Below are 21,284 nucleotides of genomic sequence, written 5' to 3' on the forward strand. Positions count from 1 at the left end.
TTGTTACAGTGTTGCCCAGCCACTTCTTGCAAAGGCTTAATAGGCTTGCAAGTAGAATACTTTGGGTGCATAAAAGTGCATAAGAGGGCGACTACTGTTTGGGCAATATCTCTATTCATTGTAGAGCTGTTATGGGCCTACACCATCATATTACATGAAATGCATTTATTCATTAGATGAGATACATTTCATCTACTGTACATTTTTGCTGATTATTTTCAGAGTAGTGAACTGTTTTCATGAATGCAAAGATGTGTCACTGATGAATGTTGTGTTGCTGTTTATTTCCATGTATTGCTTAACAGAGGCAGCTGCTACTGGGTCACGATTGCTATTCATACTTAAGTCATTTTACGTGGCTTTGGTTTGTTTTTAATTATTCATTAATTATTCGTTTTTAATGATTCATTTAGTGCGACAGAACATTTTAACTGAATTCAACAGATCTATTCGAATTAGACAGTCCCACTTTTTGGGGGTTTATGGGAACTCTTCTTGTTTATTACTTTTAGCGAATACATTTTTTGTTCTCAAGGTCAACACATTCTGGGCACGCTTATGCATGTGTCATTGAGAACAGCTGGCTGTTTTTTGTATTTGGTTTTTGGCTTTCAAAACCTTGATCTGGTATTGACATACAGGTTTGGGTGTCCCGTCACAGTGGACAGTGCCCTCCTGAAAAACAGTTTGAATTTTGTGGGCCTTGCTATTTATATATTAAGATTATATACCTATATTTTATGACTGTGATGCATACCTTAGAAGCGAGTCCCTCCTGTCATACCCCAGCCAGCCGCAGAATGAAAAATCCTTAGCATTTTTTCAAAGCAGCTTTCTCTGTCAGGCGGGTCATGTTTTTTGGAAGGAAGTCACCTATGGTATATAGCTTCTTTTGGTACCTAGCCTTTGATTCATTACACTGCGACTGCTGTTGAGTGTGAAGGCCTAACCTACCATTTTTATCTGTCATATCTCTGAAGCTCCAGTTTGTTTCTAAAAATTCCATTTTGACTAGCTCTTTACATGGGTGTTGACATCATGTAGTAATTGCGCTTGGCTGGCATTTTAGAATGACTCCCACTTTGATTGAGCTGGCATTTTACTGGGCTGTTGTGGCCTGCAAATGTATTTGTACCCCGTTGTTCAGATTATAAAAAATAATGCCTAATGTGGTTTACATCCTAAAAACTTTTTTTGTTTAAAAGAAACCTGGGATTGTGGTGTAAGTATATAGGCTAATAGGCAGGAAAAGTTACTTGGAAGTGCAAAGCATTTGTATAAGCAGCCATATTAGTGTTATTAACTTGGGCTGTGCCTTGAACAGTAAACTAGATGCATTGCCTGAGGCTTCCTTTCAAGGAATGTATATTTTACTTTATATGTAAATGTTAAGTGTAGGACAAAGTAGTGATAAGTGCTATATTCAGACATGCACTGGGTTTCCTAAAAGCCTAGAAGCTGGCTAGTGAATGCACCATTACATTTGGGAGTAAAACTGGACTGGCTGATAAAGCGTCAGGCTGACATGCTTTATAACTGTACTGGACATTCTAGTCCAGCTATTTCCTCTTCCACTGCCAATATATTCCTGAGACATCCCTCTTTCACCACCTATATATTTCTGTAATCACTACAAGTGTTTGGTTTATTGCCCTGAAGTACAGTGCTGCGATCAGAAATCAGGGGCAGGAGAAAGGGAATAAAAGCTGGAAGGGCCAGGTTTGAGTCAGTGTAAGTTTCAGGAAATGAGGATAATTGTTTGTAAACAGGAATATTGTAATTGTCCATTTTTTTGAGGGGAAAAGAGGAGGAAGAGTCACTAGGAGAAGGCAAACACAATGGGTGGTGGTGGATTGAGGATAAACGCAAATGCAGAGAACAGTTTACTTGGATTTTTGGTCGCATGGCATGGGTCAAGTCAACAAACCCAAAACAACCTTGGAAAAAGTACATTTTATGACCCCTCGTTGGTCCCTTTTTAACTGTTTGCTATTATGGCGTTTCAGGTCTGAAATTCGTTCCAGCAAGCCTAGCTGCCTCTGTTAAGACATAGACTATGGGATAACCTTACAGATTAACTGAACCAAATTACAATTTCACACAAGTGAGTGATTAGCTGTCATTACTCACTTCATTTACTTTGCATTTTCATGAAAAGTCATGACATGGCTTTCCAATAATTCTCAGTTACAGCAGCACAAGTTGGACTGACACTACAAAAAGTCCACTCAGTTACTGACGACAGGTATTGATATATTAATTAGTTTAATTGTTTAAAAAAAATCAGTATCTATGATATAGGAGGCAGTGAGCAGACCCATCTCAGATCTAGCTTACTTTACTCTAGATATATTATAATCATTGTCTGTTCATGCAGTATTTTAAGATGTGAAGAAAACTGAATGTTGGATATTACACCTAAGTCACATTTTAACACTGGGGTCATCATTTCAAGGGTACATTTCAAGGATACGGAAGGACATCATTTCAGTCTCAATTTTAAACATTCAAAGAGCAGGAAAAATGATTCTTCATTAGCCAGTTTTACATCTTATTAATTGTTGACATTTTAAGACCCTGAAACCAGTGAAGGCTTCATTTGCAGACTCAAATTACTTACAGCCCTATAACCGCCATTGCATGGTCACGTGAGATCATTTCTCTGCCAGAACTTGCCCGAGGCTTGCAGTTTTGGCAAGGGCTCCCATTCACTCTTATCCCATGAGAAGATCAGCTGGAGATAACCTCAGCACACTGTTCTGCCTGTGTTGCCACAGCTGCTGGCCTCTATCTTTTGGGCCAAATCCTGGAAATACTGACCTGCTTACTAAAGCAGGGCCTCGATGCCATAGCACTCACTCTAAAGCTTAGTTTCCCTGGTTCCAAGCAACACATTGCAGTTTAAGTTTTCCAGTCCATGTTAATGTATTCAATTTGAAAAAAAAAAAATCACCAGTTCTTCACACTGGAACGGTGATATACTGTAATTGGAAATGTATAGGAGACTGGCTTTTGATGGTGGTTGACTCTTTTACAAGGGTTCAATCCATTAAAACCATTGTTTTTTTAAACATATATGTAGTGTCCTTTAAAAGTAACATATCTAGTGAATGTTATCCAGGTGGTCATGCAGTAAGAAACAATCTGTGTACTGCTGTAAGTTTTGTAACCAGTTCAGGCATGTAAAGACAAAGGTATTTTGTAAAAAGATAATAGGCTCCCAAATTCATGATGCAGTAGCTGAAACAAATATAGAAGGGTTGGAGGAACACATTTACCAGCATTTTCTCTTATGGTAGAGTATGGGTTTGTGCATTTGAGAGCCCTGTGGTGGGTATAAAATGGTGCATGCAGTTTTAATGGGTGCTGAAAACAGTGGCCAGAAATAATTGATACCAGGTTTTTTTCCCTCAAATATACATTAAACAAGGGTCTTAAATGTGCCAGGTGGAAAGCACCTCATTTATGGGCATCACAGTGACACAGACAAATAACTGGTTATTGATCTGGCCATTTTTTGTTCGCACAATCACTGCAAAACATTAGTAAAAGTAGTCATTTGTCAGGGAAAGGCAAGCAATTTTCTTAACCGCAGCAGTCAGGCAAATGTAAGTGACAGGTCTTGCAGATATGCAGTTTGAGCTAAAGTAATTTTTGATAACGTTGCTTGGATAACAAAGAGCTATGCATGTCATGTTGGGTCATTGCTTTTTAACTATCAGATATGTGCCCTGTGAGTTCACAAATGCCTTTAAGTGGTTCAAAGCAATTTGTTTGTTTTATATGAGGTTGATTCACAGCAAGATAACTGCTTCATTTGATTTATTTATTTATTTATATTGATTTTTTTGCAAACAACAATGGTTTCTTTTGTAAGTTCGCATGGCTCTACCTATTTTTTTTTTAAATAACCTGCAGGGCTTGAAAACATTATGTTCTGTTTAGTTAAAAAAAGTCAAAGGAACATTTGAATATACTATTTCACATCTGATGTGCAATAAGATTTTTCATCTTATTCACATGTTGTATATTTATGGATATCATTTTTCTTCCCATAAACTCTCAGTACTACAGATACGTCATTTTATTTTTGGTCCCCAATGCTCCCACTGGAAATGTGTAGGAAGTCTAGAATGTAGAGTGGCTATGTGTGGATAATCAGATGATTATAAAAGTCATTGAAGTATAATGTGCTGGTTACAGATTATTAATGAGCAAAACATCACAGTTTAACCGTTCATTTCTGAAAACACTTGTACAAAATTTTTTCCTAAACAGCAAGTTTATACATTTGCAAAGCATGCATGTGTAAAGTAATAATAATAATAATAATAATAATAATAATAATAATAATAAACTTTATTTGTATAGCACTTTTCATACGTGAAATGCAGCCCAAAGTGCTTCACATTGTAGCAGATCGAAATTTTAAACATAGATAAATTAAGATAGTAATAAATGCATAGATAGAGGCATTTATGGTACATGAAAAGAGAATACAAATATCTTGAACTAGTTTTAGGACAGTAATATAAACAATGTACTGCCCATCCAAGCCATGTGGATTTTGCTTTACAAATTGAATTATTTGCTTGAACAAATTCATATAAATGCCCTCTGCACATCTAGCTGACTATAGATGACCAGCCACAATAATGTCAGGCACATTGATTACCATTATTTTCCATACAAGTTAATGAGCCCATTAAGGAAAATCTGCTCTTGGGTCTGCACTAAAAGAGCAAAAGAAACACCGGAGAAACTCCTTTCTCGTTTTCATCTGCACAACCTAGGGTAAATATTTTTAAAAAAAACTAAATCCTTATCCATCTTTAATACTCTCAAACCACAGATATATTGTTGGTTGTGCAGAAAGCAATGTGATACTGATGCTTTATCTGGAATTATTTCAGCAATGAATCTAAAACAGGTTGATTTGTGAAAAAGAATAAAATATAACACAGACCATACCATATGCTTATGTGTCTGTACGAATGCATATTGTTTTAAGCGTATGATTTGTAGCCACACAAACTTCCGTCAGTTGAAATTTAGAACAGTTCATGCTTGCTTCTATTATTTTTAAAAAGGGAATGATTACATTTTTTTGTAATCATTCCCTTTTTTACAAGATTACATCTTGTGTTCAACCATCACTCTATATTGACTGTAGAATCTGGGCAGATGGTTGTCCACATTCATTCATGAAGAACTGGTGTAGCAGACCGGGCCGACTTGAGCCAACCATATTGTTGTATGTATTTGGCTAGTCAAACTGAAAGAGTTCCATCACACAGATCATATAGAAGTGCAACAGTTTTGTTTTGTTGGTCTGTTCATTTATATTAGAAGAATGATTTGACAACCCTACTACTGTGAATCAAGTGTGATTACTACATAATGATCAATTCTGAACAAGTAACTGTTAACCTAAAACCTGCTTGCTCTTGTTGATGGATTAAGTCTCTGAAAAGGGGGAATTATTTGAAAAAATGTAGTATAAAGAAGCCTGTTCTTAACCAACAGTTGTTTCATTACAAGATTAAAAAATGGAACAAAATGTTATGGAAGTTCCAGAAAAGCAACACCACTCTAACATTTTGACTGACAGGTTATGCTGGACCGCTTCATGTTTTCGTTGAGTCATTCCCAATGTAACAAAAATTAATAGTAAATAAATAAACGTAACGCTTTTATGGGCTTTGTAAGCCTGCGGAAGATCCTTTTTAATTCAGTAACACCGGAGAGCATTTTCTTTGCTTTTTCCTTTGATTTGTTTTGGGTTCTGTCCAAGAGACAGCAGGACTCCTTGGCATGACTCAACACGGGCTAATGGTAAGTTGGAATGGATGACAGCTGGCCCCGAATGGCAGTCTGTGTCGACTGTGGTCTAACACTTGAGGAAATGTCTCGTAAATGGGGGGAGCGCCCCAGCACTGGCAACAGCACCACTCCAAATGCAACATATGGAAATAATGTCTGCGGACAGGAGTGTAAAGCAGATGGAACTGAACAGTATGTGATTGTATACACAGATCTGTAAGACACACACGTGTGAACACACACACACACACGTACACACACTCATGTACGCACTCATGCACATGCAAGCATGCGCATGCACACACTGACACAGGCGCACATACGCACACGTTGTGGTTCCATTTCTTTGCATTTCTTTGTGGTTCCTGGTTTGGAACTGAATGATTAAGAATTTCCTTATTGGCTGTACCCCTGTGGGAACCTGTCATCAACATGAACTTTGTTGAGCACCGTTCCTAGGCAGACCAGATTCAGAGCCTCTATTATGCACCTCATAAAGTGTATTATAAAATAATAATGTGCTTTCTCGTGTTCCTCACAGTTGTGTACATCTGTGGCCCATTGGACACCTTCCTGGAATTTATGAGGATTTTTCAGAATGAGGGCCTTCCTCCAGAGGACTATGCTATCTTCTATTTGGATATGTTCGCCAAGAGCATTCTAGATAAAGATTACAAACCCTGGGAAAGCTCAGACATCAACTGGACTGATCCCATTAAGCTTTTCAAGGTATAGTATTATTGTTGTTATTATTACTTTTAGCTGTATGTTTAGCATGGCAAATTAACTTGTTATTCCAAACAATTCCATCATTTTCCCAAAATATTCTGACCTTGAATGGGGAATTGGGTCTGAATACACAATAACTCGCATTTGAATCTTAAATATAGCATGTTGTCTTATTTACTTCTGCCTTACATGATGATACTTGTTGAAATGCTTTAACCTACTCTCCTTTCCCATTTTTTTTTTTTTTTTTTTAATTTGGTGAACAATTATATGTATCCTTGATTTTGCATGTTGCATTCATGCTTGCTTGCACAGACATCTTTTTGTAGTGTAAAGCTTTAAATGGGTTTTCTTGTCAGTTGGATTCATTGGTTCCGAACAGTATAAAAATATTTCACAGATGTATAACCCATACAAAACAAATACATAAAATTGACTCAGAGTAGTGTATTTCAGATTATTATTCTGACTAATAATTTGACTACTAAATCAATAACAGGATAGAAGTGTGTATTTAAACTTATTTTTAGTGTGTTGTGACAACATCTTTTGGCTGTCTCTAGACCGAGAAATTGGAAATTTTCATTTATACTTTCATTCTGTTTGGCACACTGCTGCTGATAAAGTAAGCTGTCACAATATTTCTAAAGATAAGATGAGGTGAACCATGTGTTAAATGGATGTCTGAAATAATAACTTTTATAACTTAAAAAAAATAAAATAATGCTGTGTTACTTACCATTGTAATTGGATTAAATTAATACTTGATATTATTTAGCCTACATAGCCTATACTCAATCCGCTTTCTTACTGTAATAGAAACAAAGAAATATAGGACGCCTATTGTTTGTATTTCTCTTTTATCAAATAACTAATGAATGAGCTATGCTGTTCATTTCAAAAAGTGACATACCATTAGCTGGTTAGCGAAGATCAGGCTTGGTCCCTGATATGGGAAGCATATGGTAGATAGACAGGGTGCCCCTACTTCTTTCTCGTCCTACTACTCTATGTCGTCAGTTCTTCAATTTTTCACCCTTAGAAGACCAAACTGAAATGGGGGAAACTTCACGTTTCCATTTTTTCTAAAGCTAAACTTTAACTTATAATTAATGTTTTTTAAAGTCATAAAGTCCTTTTTTCTCCTCAGAACATTCGTTGATTGCTTCCTCACAGCGGTGAAAGCACACAACAGGATTAATCCGTTTTTGACAGGGTTGCTATAAGTTCTTTTTCTTTTCCCTCTGACTGCACAACTCCTCATTGTTATCGCTTCCTCTGCAGTCTGTGTTTGTGATAACAGCCAAAGAGCCAGACAATCCCGAATACAAAGAATTTCAGCGGGAGCTCCATGCCCGGGCTAAGCAAGAATTTTCAGTCCAATTGGAGCCTTCTCTGGTGAGTTAACTAAGATGAGTCTTGATGAATGAATTAATAAACTAATGAATGAATAAATAAATAAATAAATAAATGTGTTAGATTGCCATAGTAAATTCCTCTATGGCTCCACAATCATTTTCAGATTTCAAAGGGGGCAGACATTGAGGGGAAGATTCATGTTAGCTCTTGATCATTATTAAAATGATTAAGCTGCATTAATTGCTTTAATTGCATTAATTTCATTGAAATGTCAATACAACATTTAATTATTGAATTTTTGCTTATCAGATGGCTGCACTGGATTTTGTTTTAGCCCTTTATTTTGTTAGCTTCATTTGACTGGAATCAGCTACCTCAAGCAGACCAGGAAACCCAGACATTAGATATTTTTATGTCTGATGGCTGATTGATTGTAAAACCTGTGTTGGCCCTTCTTGGCTCACTATGCACTCAGGACAGATGTATTTCTGGTGGTACAAGGTGCTGTAGTATTGACCCTGCCCTGTAGGGAACCTTAAGCTGTTTCTACACCTAGTTTGTTTGCTAAAGTCCGCACCAAATTTTGGTTAATTGTTATATTGCATATTTTTACTTTCGTCCTGTTGGTTTCACAATGCAATGATTCAAGTCTCCCAATGTGTAAATAAAGAGATTGGTATGTGCACGTGGGTGTTCGCTAATTGGCCAGAAATTTGGTGGGGATTCCAGTTTTCAGTCATACATTTGCCTAATGTTACGGTAAAAATTATGGATTATCGAATGCATTGTGTCACTATTTTATTGCTTTTAATCTGCCATCATTAGGCCTACCAGCAGCTCATATTGGTAGAACAACAACAATATGTGTCTGTCTGGATTTTAATGGTCATGTTCGCTGTCATCGCTGGCGTGTTGCCATAGATACATTACTAAGAAGAAGGCAAGCTCTAATGTTGCATTCATTCAGAATCGAGACTGGACTTGTCCCAATGACAATCAGTGTGGAGCTGTAAATGTCAAGCCAAGATGGTGCAGGCACCTTTGTAATTCTGATGCTCTAATTAATTCTATAGAATTAAAATTTTATGTGGCATTGTTCACTGGTTCTGTTGTTCGAAATCCCTTCTCACTCATCTTCTGGCTACATATCATAGATGCATCTGCTGCTTTATGTAATTGTCAGGCCATATTTCTAGAAGACACTCGATCTCCTCTTCCCTCCAAGTGCACCCACAAGGGTGGCTCGTTGCTCCAGTTTGTGACAGCTATTCACCGTATACAAAATTCTCACTCTACATTTCCTGTAATTGGTCTGGATGACATTTTTGGTCCGGATCAAAGTGGAACTGTGTTTCTCAACAGCAACAAACCACATCAGGGTTCACTTGGAAGATGACTGGGACTGTTTTTAAAAAAATCACAGTTCCGTTGTTTGGTGTGCACCCGAATGGGGGTGGAGCTTTACCACTTGTCAAAACGAATCTAACTGAGAAAAATGTTTGATTGATCCAACCCCAAAGAGGTAGGCGTGGAAGCGTCCTTATTCAACAAATGCTTTTGTAGCTCAAAGCTAGGATATAAGCAGCAGCCACTATAGGCAGTAAGGTGTTTAAAAATGACAGGCAGTGGTCAATCCATGTTACAGAAGCAGCGTATATTATTTTAACCCTGTACAATATTTCCATGAACTATGGACTTTGAGGTTAGATTGAAATTACAGTCATTTATGTCTCGGTCTACAGCGATATGTCCCCCGTGAGTCTATAGAGCTTCCAGTTTCACACTTTGTTTTGTTTGGTATGCTGTGCTAACGGTTGAAATTCAGCTAAATTTCCAGTAACACAATTTCCTCATGTACTGAATGAGCTATGTGTCATTTCTGGAGAATTTCTGCATGCATAGGCAATAAGGAAGATAAGGAGGAATAAGAAGCATTGCCATTGCCTTTGCTGCCTCGTGTTACGTGTTACGTGCAAGCTCTTTTTTTTGGGAGCTGTTCTGGAAAATGTGGGCTTGTAAAGAGGCCCGAAGGAGGGATCTGCAGATATGAGGTGGACCCTGACAAAACAGAGCCTATTCCTGAGCTGGAGCTCTAGGACCCTAAAGCAGCAAAAAGACTTAAACGGCACAAATAAAGAGTTTCTGTTTTTCGCAAACACCTGCTAGTCTGTCAGTCTGCCGAATGCTTAAATGTAAATCTAATTTAAAACCATATTTTTGCACCGTGTAAAAACATCTATTTTGTAAAGTCCAAATATAAAGCATTTATTTAGTATGCTGCAATTGCCTTTATAGGAATCAATTGCCCTTGTATTTGCAGTTCTGACTGGCTAAGCATTTCTGACTGTTGGCAAGATAGCAGCACAACGAGATGAAAGCATTTTAATAGTTAGTACAATTAAGCTGTGGAACATGTTTTGTTGTTGCTAGTTTACTTGACTGCTGTTATTTTTCAAATGAATAAGCAATTTGTGGGTATATTTTGGATTAATCTCTGAAAATAGAATGTTCTACGTACGTCAATATGAAAAGTCAATGTGTCTTCCAGTGGAATAATAAACTCTTTAAACATCCATGGCTACTCCATGGGCAGTGTAATTGTTTTAAACACATATGTCTGATAAAGTCTGTAGAATCACCTGATTTGGTATTCAAGACTTCCAAACGTAAGACAGAAAATATAAATCATGGTTTGTATGTGTGTTGTAATTGTCATTATAATATCATGGTGTTTAACCTTAACCTTTTTAATTCAATGATAAATTAATGAACGTATGCTTTACTTCTCACATGCCCTCAAGGCCATCTAGCCATAGATTAATAAATTGTCATAGATTAATAAACTCACCAGGTTAATTATTAACACTAATGGTCTGTTACTCTTTTTTTTTACCAGACATGCAGGGTTTCATTGTACTATTGTCTTTGTGTGTTGCCCCCCAGGAGGACATCATAGCTGGCTGTTTCTATGATGGCTTCATGTTGTATGCACAGGCCCTGAATGAGACCTTAGCTGAAGGAGGATCACAGAATGATGGAATTAACATCACGCAGAAGATGCAAAACAGGAGATTCTGGGGTAAGTGTAGTCGGTGTTGGAAAGTTCTAGAATTGAACAGCAAAAGATATGATACGCTTCACTATGAATAGAAAATACACATAAAGCGTCTTATGTGATGTGTAGTATATATATTTTTTTTACATTTAATTGCTTAAATTCTGGATTACAATTTTGAGATTTCATCATCATCATCAAAAAAATAAAGATAAAAAAATCAATTGTGACAACACAAGAGTCAGCCCCATTTGCGATTTCCTTTAATTCTTTCAAACTGAAATCTGTAAGCTATCGAACCAAAGATAAACTGCAGCCAGAAGTCCAATGTCTTGCTAAGCCAAGCCCCCCTGTTTGGCCTCTCTCTCTCCTGCCAAATCCAAGCGAATCGCATCGCTGTGGCCTTGTCATAGTGGTGTGGGGGTCAAAGCCCTGTGTCCGGATAAACACTCAAACAGCGCAAACACCAAAACAGCATTGCGATCCAGATTATGCATTCTTTCTCCTTCTGCTCTGCATTGGAGTCAGATGCATGTAGATGGGTAGCAAAAGGATTTATGTGTTGGCTGCTGTATGTCTCACTAGCTGTACAGTTGTATGGGAGTGCTAATAGGTCTAATGATGCTCAGACCATTAACCCATCCAGTACATATTTTAACAGCAATTGAGGTGAAGATGTGACAAGTGTGACAGTCCTTTTGTAGGGTACTGCCTTTCTCTAAGCAAAGGTATCAAAACATTGCTTTATTTTGAATATAATTTTTTCAGGGAGATAACTGTGTTTGAAAACAGATGACAGATGACTGTGCATGGACTCAAATTTTTCATAAATATGTACTTCATCTGGCCTGAAGTAGAAGCCTTGGACATTCTGACATTTAACAAATTCATTATCTGTGTACCATGGCGTTTTTTGGATACTCAGTTCTGATTTTTCAAGGAGCAGTCATTATTTTCATTGCAATGACTGCTGTACAATGGCCGGTGTGCCGCATCTGATTATCAATCTGAGCTTTATGCTATGGGAACAGCTGGCACTCCAAATCTGGCCAGCAGCATCCCAAAAATGCAACACTGAACAAGACGCACTTCACAATAAATGGAAATTTCCGGTGCCATTTTTGTATATACCTGTGTGAATTACACAAAATTTAAAATATTGTGTGCTAGCTTGTTTGTGGTTGCTAGGATACTATAAGTCACATTGTTTGTTGAAACTATGTTTACGGTGGAATCTAAAAATGTACAAATTAGCATAATAAATTACATTTAAACATGATTTTGTAGCAGATCATTCATTTATTTGGCAAGCAGTTCTGGTATAAGAGGAATTATGTACAGCAAGCATCACATCACTCTGTCTGGACTTATTTTGAAACAACTGACTCACTTGCTGTACATTTTCCCTTACATATTCCATACTGGTGTAGTTCTTTGCCCTGTTTAAACACTCATTCCACTGTGGCATTAGTCATCCATGCTGGGCATCGAATTTGGGGCATAACTTGCATGCATTATGACCTCTATTCCCCCCACAGAGGGGACTCTGGCAGTGTGACATCCCCTTAGGTGTGTTCACCCTTCTGTTTCAATCAGTGTTGCTGCTGAAAAGACATGGCTTCTTGCCAGCCTTGTGATCACTGGACTTTGCTCTGTTGCTAGTTTTGGTTTGAGTTCAGTACCGTTCCGTTTTGCCAGCAGACCACTTACATTAATATTTTTTTGTGTATGTGGGGGTGGGGGGTTTTGAAAGAGAAGCAAATGTACACAAATGTCCGGTGTTATCCAGAAAGGGCCAATGTGGGTGCAGGTTTTATTTTAAGTGCAGCACAAGGACACCTGATATTACTTATTGAGGTCTTAAATGAAGACCATTATTAGTTTCTTAGTTCAATCGGGTGTCATAGTGCTGGGCTAAAACAAAAACCTGCATCCACACCATCCATTTCGGATAAGATTGGACACCCTTGCTATTAAGAATATGTGATTTTGCACAACCTGTAGTTGAATTCCTGTCCCATTAGTCATTGTTTTAACACAGCATTCTCTGCATTTGTTCAAATTAATACTCAGAGCCCGCTAACCTTGGGGAGTCATATTGGGGATAGGGGGGATGTTCACTGTCACTACTTTCTGAAACTACATTAGCTAATGTAGTGGGTTTGGTTTTTACACAATTCACTATATTGACAGCTACAGCTCACTGGTAGAAAATGTGATTAACTCCCCCATCCCAAATGTCCCTGTGCAACTTGTCAGTAACCTTACACTGAGTATTAACATGGCCGCCATGAAGAGATGCTGTGATTTCTATGTAAAATAATTCCCTAGGTAAGGCAGGATTTTGCAGTGCGAGCCCACAATAGTCATAAATTAGCACTGGGTTGTCAGTTGTTTAATACCTCTTTCACACATTCAACCTTACCCGACAGTGTCCTGGAACTTAACGTTAAGGGGTCGTGCATTTTGTGAAAGCCATAGTATGAATTCCTGAAAAGTTGCTTCAGCAAATTTCCTGCTCAAGTAAGGAAATGCTCTGTTTGACATTAGTGTGAACAAAGTCATAGCATTGCCAGATTAAGCATGCAATACTCAACTTTTTGATCAAGAGATTCATCAAGCTATAGCATTTCTTTGCATCTACTGCAGAAAATAATAAAGTAAATGGAGCACATACACTAAATAAATAATACGTGGAAAAGGTGGCTTCGTCATGTGTGGATTTGTCAATCCAGTAAAATCCTGGATAGCCCTTAGTTGTGTGAAAATCAGAAGCCACTAGATTTCTGGAACAGTTAATATGCCAATGTTCTATGTTCTGTGTGTGAAAGCGACTACTGTCTGGCTTGCTCTGTCATACTGTAGATGTGGTGCATGTGATGGTTGCAGCCTAATAAGACCTTTTCCTTGGTTTTAGGTGTCACAGGCCTTGTAAGCACAGACAAAAACAATGACAGGGACATTGATTTCAACCTGTGGGCCATGACAAATCACAAAACCGGACAATACGGCGTAAGTCTGTCATCTACTAATGATCAGTATTTTTTTTATAAAAGAAACCCACCATTTTTCTGTTTATGCTTGACTTCATTAGGCCCCTATTTGCAAATGTTTCATCCCCCAATGTTTTATTCAAGAAAAGACCGAATGAAAAGACTGGAATATGAAATCAGTATTGAAAGTGAATACATGGTAATTTGATGGTTGTTTTTCATGAGCAGCCCACCCCTGGAAGTTTTCATGTTTTCAGTATAAATTTACGCAAAGGAGCTATCCTGTCTGCAATTTAAGGTTTTCCTCTGATTAGCCATGCCTTTAGGGCTGCAAAAGAATTGAATCAGAGGGGCTCCTTATTTCAAATTCTATCCAGATTCCGTTTTGTAGTCTTGCGGTTATTTGGTATGACAGTGTTTATGGTTAGTACAGCCAAATATTTTCTGTTTTTTAAACATCTGACTTTCTGTGATACAGTGGATTACAATAAATGAACCTGCATTCAACACCTACTCTCAAATGCTGACACTGTATGCACACCTGGTGAAGCCTTTAGAGAATGTAATACAGTGAGCAACATATCGATTGGGTGTCTTTTCCTTCTGTAAATCATGATTCCGTAGCAGTTCTGCAACAGTGCCACAGTTAAATATATACACTTGTGAAAGTGAATTTACTTTTTTCCCTTATCTCCCTTTCTTCATACTATGATGTGCCTTTCTGATGTCTTTATTTTCTACATTTCTTCAACATAGTGTTTCCAAAAACCATCCTATTTTGCCAAATAAAATGTAGTTTTGCAGCAATTGTACTGTTTTGCTGAAGACTTTACATGGTTTAAAGTTATGTTGACCGCTTTACTGAAAATGTGGCAATAGTTCCACTTAAATATGTTTTTAAAAGATTTATGTGGCAAACACAAAACCTTCTGAAATGCATTGCTATTTTTAAAGATTTTTAATGAGTCACTTTGAATTTCAAACAAGCATAGTGACAATAAATAAAAATGATAATTACCAAAAACAACACATTAATGACAACAGCATAACTCAAGCCATATGTTGTACTGTGCTGTAATTACATTACCATGTACTTGGAAATTCTATTCCCACAAATTGAATAATAAGTACTTTTAAACCCAAAAACTTTGTTAGAGTCTGTTGCCATGTATATAATTAAAAGCAACTGCTGTTTAAATGTTTAACTGCTTGCCAGCAAGGCTTTATTATTTTCCAGTATGAAGTTTGCTCATGTTTAGTTTAAGTAGAAGTAAGTTTAAGTAGAAAAATAATATAAGTTGCTGCCCCTTAAGCAATAATAATTCAATGAATATTGATATTTCATTAATGTCCCATTTTATCCTATCAAGTACACTTAGATACCCTTAAAGGAACTCAGGAACTGTTGAATTTTTGATGCTACCTTAAAGGAGGGATTAGGGGTCTGTGACATCAGGAAAGGTATAGTTTATACCCTCCAGGTCGGTGATATTCACTCGTTCCTTTGAAGAGCCACTGGTTCTGTCGGTGTTTGTTTTCACCTTAAAATCAGCGACATATCCAGACCTAGAAAAGTAGGCGAGGCAAGGTAACTATGGCCTTGTATCTGACCCTCCTTTCAGCACAACTAATGGATGGAAGTAGACGAGATCTGGCTAGAATGTGAGCTTTTATCACACAGAATGTAGAAAAGGAGGAAAGGGCGATAGCGGCATGGACCCTGATGCTTTGGAACATCTTCTGTGGTCCTGCTGAATTAAGGGAAGCAGTCACAGAGGCTGATGTTCTGTTCTGTGTGTATAGTGTAACCGAAGTAAAGATAATCGTGGTTTTGGAGATCTACGATCCTCTGTCCAATTAAAATTTGGTTTTGTACAAAACCTGTAGACCACTGCCCTATCCCATCTGAGAGTAGCTATGGATTATATTTATATTTTGGCTTTCAGGATGAAGAAGCACTTGTGGGTAAGCTCACCTACATCATCACCAATGTATGGTGGCCCATTTTAAGTCAGAGCACTCAACACTGGGGGATGATTGATTGGCCTAGGGATCCCAGGACAGGGGGAGAACGCTGATCTTTGTGATTCTAGAAACTGTACATCTGCAAGGGATTGCTCCTATTGGACAGGTGGTCATGGCTGCCTTACCCATTGTTAACTTGGCCATGACAGCAGCAGATGGGTTATATCCATCACTATTACAGCCTTTTGATCATTGAACCATGGTCTGAAAATCAGCACAGATCTTTAATGTATTGCCCATACTACCAATGGAGAATGAGCTATACATTACATGACAAGTTGTGTCCAGGAATACAGTTGGTTACAGTTGTTGAGCCAGTGCTCATTGTATTAATTCCACAAAACCATCCCTTAGCTTGTCTCTAAGCATTCCCTAATTCCTAGTTGTCATCAATCAGAGAGGCGCAGGTTGATGAGTTTGGCTATTAACAAAATAGCTTGCCAAACTGTGTCGGTGAAGCTGTTCCTGTCTGAAGGATTGTAGAAATGGGAGGACAATTATTAAAGTCACCTTTTCTTTTCCACACAGATCGTGGCGTATTATAATGGAACAAATAAGGAAATTGTCTGGTCAGAGACCGAGAAAATTCAATGGCCAAAAGGGAGCCCACCGCTGGATAATCCACCTTGTGTGTTTTCTATGGATGACCCCTTCTGTAGTGAAGGTAGGTACTGATAAAAATAAAAGTACATTTTAAACTTCAGCTGAATTTCTTCCATGTGCTCTGAAGCATTCTTTTGCCCTGAGAGCTCTGTGACGAATCTAGTTGTGATGGCCTAAATGTACCTCTTTTACTGGAAAATCTATGACCTGTGTCAGTGATAAATAAGGTGATGAACTGTGATTTGTGAAAGGCATGAGCATTGACAATGTTTTTAATTTACAGACCTTTTTACATTTAAAATACAAACATTGCCTGATGAACAGCAAGCCATTTGCTAGAACAGTCAATACTTCATGTTACACAAGTGAAATATATTTTCTTATTTATAATAAATCTGGCAGGCTAGTCATGCAGACAAGTTATTTTATGATTTCCTAGGCTTCGCTTTTGTTAAAATAAGCTCATTTAAATCTAATTAAAGATGACTGGAATTACTGAGGGTTGAATAATAGCTAAATTAATTAGTAATAGGCGAATTAATGTAAAAAGTAAGTTAAAGTAAGAATAGCCATAGACTTTAAAAGAAAAACTGTGACCTAGAGCATGCTTAGGTGCAGAAAATGCAGAAATACTGATACAGTACTCCTGCCTAGAATGATGTGATGATATTAATGCACCAATTTATTAAATTTATAATGCATGCGCTATTAGAATGAAGTGGCATCCATTCATTATCTATACCTGGTTATCTTGGCCAGGATCACGGGGGGTGCTGGAGCTTATCCCAGCTTGTATTGGGCAAGAGAAAGGAAAATAAGGTGGCATAAATATACAGTAATGTTTATAAATCTTCAATCCCTAAAACTGTGTTCATGTGAGCAAGCTTTTTTTAGCTTTACAAGGTGGCTTATTGTAACTTTAGGAACATCTAATAAATATGGTCCCAACTCTTTAACCAGACTGAGCTGATACCATGCTTTGGTGAAAGCAAGGGTGTTCAGTCTTACCCAAAAAGGCCGATGTGGGAGCAGGTTTTTCTTTTAGCCCAGCAATGCGACAGCTAATTAACTAATCATGGTATTCAATCAAGACCTTGATAAGTAGAATCTGGTGTCTTAATGCTGGGCTTTAACAAAAACCTGCAGGCACATCTGGCCTTTTTGGATATGATTGAACACCCCAGGTCTAAAGTGATCATTGATTGCATATGCTTGCTTCATTCAGCTTCTAATGAGTCATGCTAGTGAGATGCTAATTATATACTCATATTCAAGTATTCTAAATTAAGACACGCTATAGTATATAGCCACAATGCTATTTGCCGTACAAATAATTTTTTAGTCTAGGAGAAACGGGGAGAGTTGTTTTAGTTCATGGAACACCTGTTAAAACTTTCAGGAAAATGGAATTTAATTGCAGCCTCCTTTTACCCTATGGCATTATTTTAGAAAAAAATTATCTTGAATGTCATTGTGTGCTTCACAATAGGGGGCTAATTGTACATTGGTAAGTATGTGTAGGATGTGGCATATTTTTTTTTGTTTGTTTTTTTCCAGTATCCTGCCCACCAGTAGGGCTTGATTTAATTAACATAATTGGATACTAAAAAACTGTCCTTTTATTTTTTTCTCTGGGTGATGAATTCTGCAAATATGACAGCATAGACCATGCTGTTTATTGACTTTCAGACTTTCAAAAATTGTCATTTCTTATTTTATGCATGAGTGATAGATTTCCCGAGGAAATGTCGAGGAAATTGCCTCCAAAACAATGCTCAGAAAAATACTGGGAATGTTTCACAACAAATAAATTTGTCTGTGATATTAAATTATCTTTTTAAGGAAAGCAAGTAGTATGTCACAGCATATAACCCAAATGCTGCATAACTGTCATTATTCTAGAGCTTCCAACCTGTGATGGTTCTAAACATTTTCAAATTATGCCAAATTAAACAGAATTGTTCTTTGGATTGCAAATACTTGTTATGCTTTAGTTTAAGTTCTGTGTGTTCTTCTACCTCGTGGTCAGCTCAGTGTTCATTTTGTGTTCTGTCATAATTGAAAATGTCATTTGAATTTGAGTATACAGCTAATACCTGTTTTCCAAAGGGACAGCAGTTCACATGTGCTCTCTTTTTCAGAAGAAAGGCAAGAAATTAAAACACAATGTGAAATTTCCCCAGTAACTTCCCTCATACTACTTATTTCCTATATTATGTTGCTAAGCATTTTTCATTTTATGGTTGGACACAGGAGAGAATAGGGAGGGAATTTACCTATGAGCAAATACCCATGTGCACTGTCTCACAGTGAGGTGGCATGCAATATGTGTAAAATCATTGGAAAGACAAAAAATGAATGAACTCATAAAAATGACATGAAATTACATTTCTTAATTTTGTCTTGGTGAGCCATTGACTTCAGGGTTGTGTACCATTGGCTCTTTAAAAAATACATTGTACCAAAACATTTTAAAAACCTTTTTGTGTTCTTTTTCCGTAGATCAGTTACCTGTTCTTGGGATTGTGGCTGTGGGATCTGGGCTTGCACTTATAATATTTGGGATTTCAAGTTTTCTCATTTACAGGTGAGTGTTTTTTACTTTGCAAAACAATGCGATTGAATTTGCATCATAAATTCATAGTGCCTTCAAATATAGAGTCTGGATCTAAACAACTAGGTGAACATTTTGGATGAACTTTGATAAACAGTTTAAGATAAGTTTTAGTTTTTATCTTCAGCAAAACTGTTAGATGAGTTCAGCCAGAATACAATGGTCAAGGTTATGGGCAATGTTGATTGAATCCAGGCCAAATAAATTAGAATTAACACGTTTTCTCAAGCAGGTCATATGGGGAACTGAAGGCTATAGGTGCCAGTGTGATATTTCAGTGGTATTGTTACTACTGAAACTGCGCTGCTGTTAACCTGTGGTAGTTGCTAAGGTACGATAACCAATCAAAGTAGTTTCCTGTCTGCATGGCAACACAGATACGCTTCCTGTCAGTTCTCTTCAAAGTCACATGGTGAATTTGTGCAAAAAAAGACATAATTGGAATTGTTCCCACCCCACTTGATTCTGTGCCGGTTTATATGTGCCCACTAGTATAAACAGATGTTGTGTCTTGAAATGACAAGTTCTTATAACCTTGAACAATTAAATGTGTTTGTAAAAGGTTGGTAGTGTAACATAATGGTTAGGCAACTGGGCTTCAAACTCCAAGGCTATAGATTTGATTCCCAGGTGGGATGCTGCCATTGTACCCTCATGTAAGGTGTTTAACCTGAATTGTTTCAATAAGTATCCACCTGTATAAATAGTTTACTATGCTGAATGTGAAAGCTGTGTGAATCACTCTGGATAAGGTGATTTGCTAAATTGTTCAAATGTAAATGCAGATCTGCCACACAGAGAGTGTTTTTTTATAGATTGGCTCTCAGGTTTCCACTGTGTAACCCACACCTGCACACCAGGAACGCTGCAGCTGGGGCCCACGCTCTCCTGTGCCGCTCTCAGCTGTGAGCTAGTGAATAAATTACACTGTATTCTATGCAGTACTGCAGGAGATATGATGGAAGAGAGGCCTGTTTTTCACTGACAACAATTGGCAGCATCTGGTATTTAATTTGGAGGAACTAATAAACAGAGAAACAACCCCCCCCCCCCCCCCAAAAAAAAGGCCTATTGAGAGTTGTATTGTTTTTAAAGAAAATGGAATGCATAGTTGATATTGGAAAATATAAGAATTGTAAAATATTAGATACATCCAGCTCTGTTGTGGTTTGTTATACCTGATAAGATTTGTGACCAGGCGTTTTGTTTCACTTTGTCTTTCTGAACTCTCTTTTTTTATGCAGAAGGTTAAATAGAGCCTGTGAAAAATGAATACCACATTCTCTGTGGGTCTTTAAGTGTTAAGTTGGGTCTGGGAAGTCCAGCTCCCTGCAGTTAAATCAAGCCTATGACAGGCAATTCACTCTGACCTTGATAAATTGCACAAAAACATCCGAGGCCTCTTCACTCCCTGTTGTGGAACATTGATAATATCATATTTGTCACCCTTTAGTTATTTCAAAATAAGAACACTGAAGTGTCTTGTACGGGCACTCAAATGTACCTTGGAAGGAGAAATATTAAGCGCAGAACACAAAAAAACTGTCTTCTTCCATTTGCATGGCAAGTCGGTAACGATAGTACTTGCATTAATAGAATGAAAAGTGCTGGGAGGATTTTTTCTGGGACAAGTGTCACTCAGCCTAGCCTGGGAGCACAGTTTAATTTGTGATTACCCACTCCCAATCACCATATGACACCAGGTGGACCGCAAGCATCAGCTAGTCAGTATGAATTGTATAATTTTGCTTGTGATGTGCGCTCCTTTGTGGCTCACTTAGTGGACACTTGTGGAAATGGAGCCTTTATGAATTTATGGTGATTGGGTTGGTCTTGTGCAGCTCTCTGTCGCTTTGGACTGTCCTTCTCCTGTTTGCTTGTCTCTACCATTGCAAAATGTTGATATCACAGCAAATGCTCAAAGTACATGTTGAACAGTCTCTGGACTATGTCTTTCACAATGTGATGGTCTGGAGCTTTGGAGAGGGGCCTTGAAGCAGCATTCTGCCAAGTGGACTGGCCTACAGTTTGTGGGAAGATAATGTTCAAAGCAAAAATGTACCTCTTGGGTTGCTTAGACAGG

At 37.7% G+C, this 21,284-nt stretch overlaps 1 protein-coding gene across 1 annotated transcript in view; it reads left to right on the plus strand.

Moving 5' to 3' along the window:
- Positions 1-21,284, plus strand: part of LOC118213044 (atrial natriuretic peptide receptor 2) — a 68,665-nt gene that overhangs the window by 4,448 nt on the left and 42,933 nt on the right. The window contains exons 2-7 of the mRNA XM_035391652.1: positions 6,365-6,552; positions 7,837-7,950; positions 10,855-10,990; positions 13,884-13,978; positions 16,513-16,648; positions 19,090-19,174. Of these exons, the coding sequence (XP_035247543.1) occupies positions 6,365-6,552; positions 7,837-7,950; positions 10,855-10,990; positions 13,884-13,978; positions 16,513-16,648; positions 19,090-19,174 (754 nt within the window). The remainder of the gene's footprint in view (positions 1-6,364; positions 6,553-7,836; positions 7,951-10,854; positions 10,991-13,883; positions 13,979-16,512; positions 16,649-19,089; positions 19,175-21,284) is intronic.

This window comes from Anguilla anguilla, chromosome 14 (assembly GCF_013347855.1).
Source record: "Anguilla anguilla isolate fAngAng1 chromosome 14, fAngAng1.pri, whole genome shotgun sequence".
Lineage (NCBI taxonomy): Eukaryota > Metazoa > Chordata > Actinopteri > Anguilliformes > Anguillidae > Anguilla > Anguilla anguilla.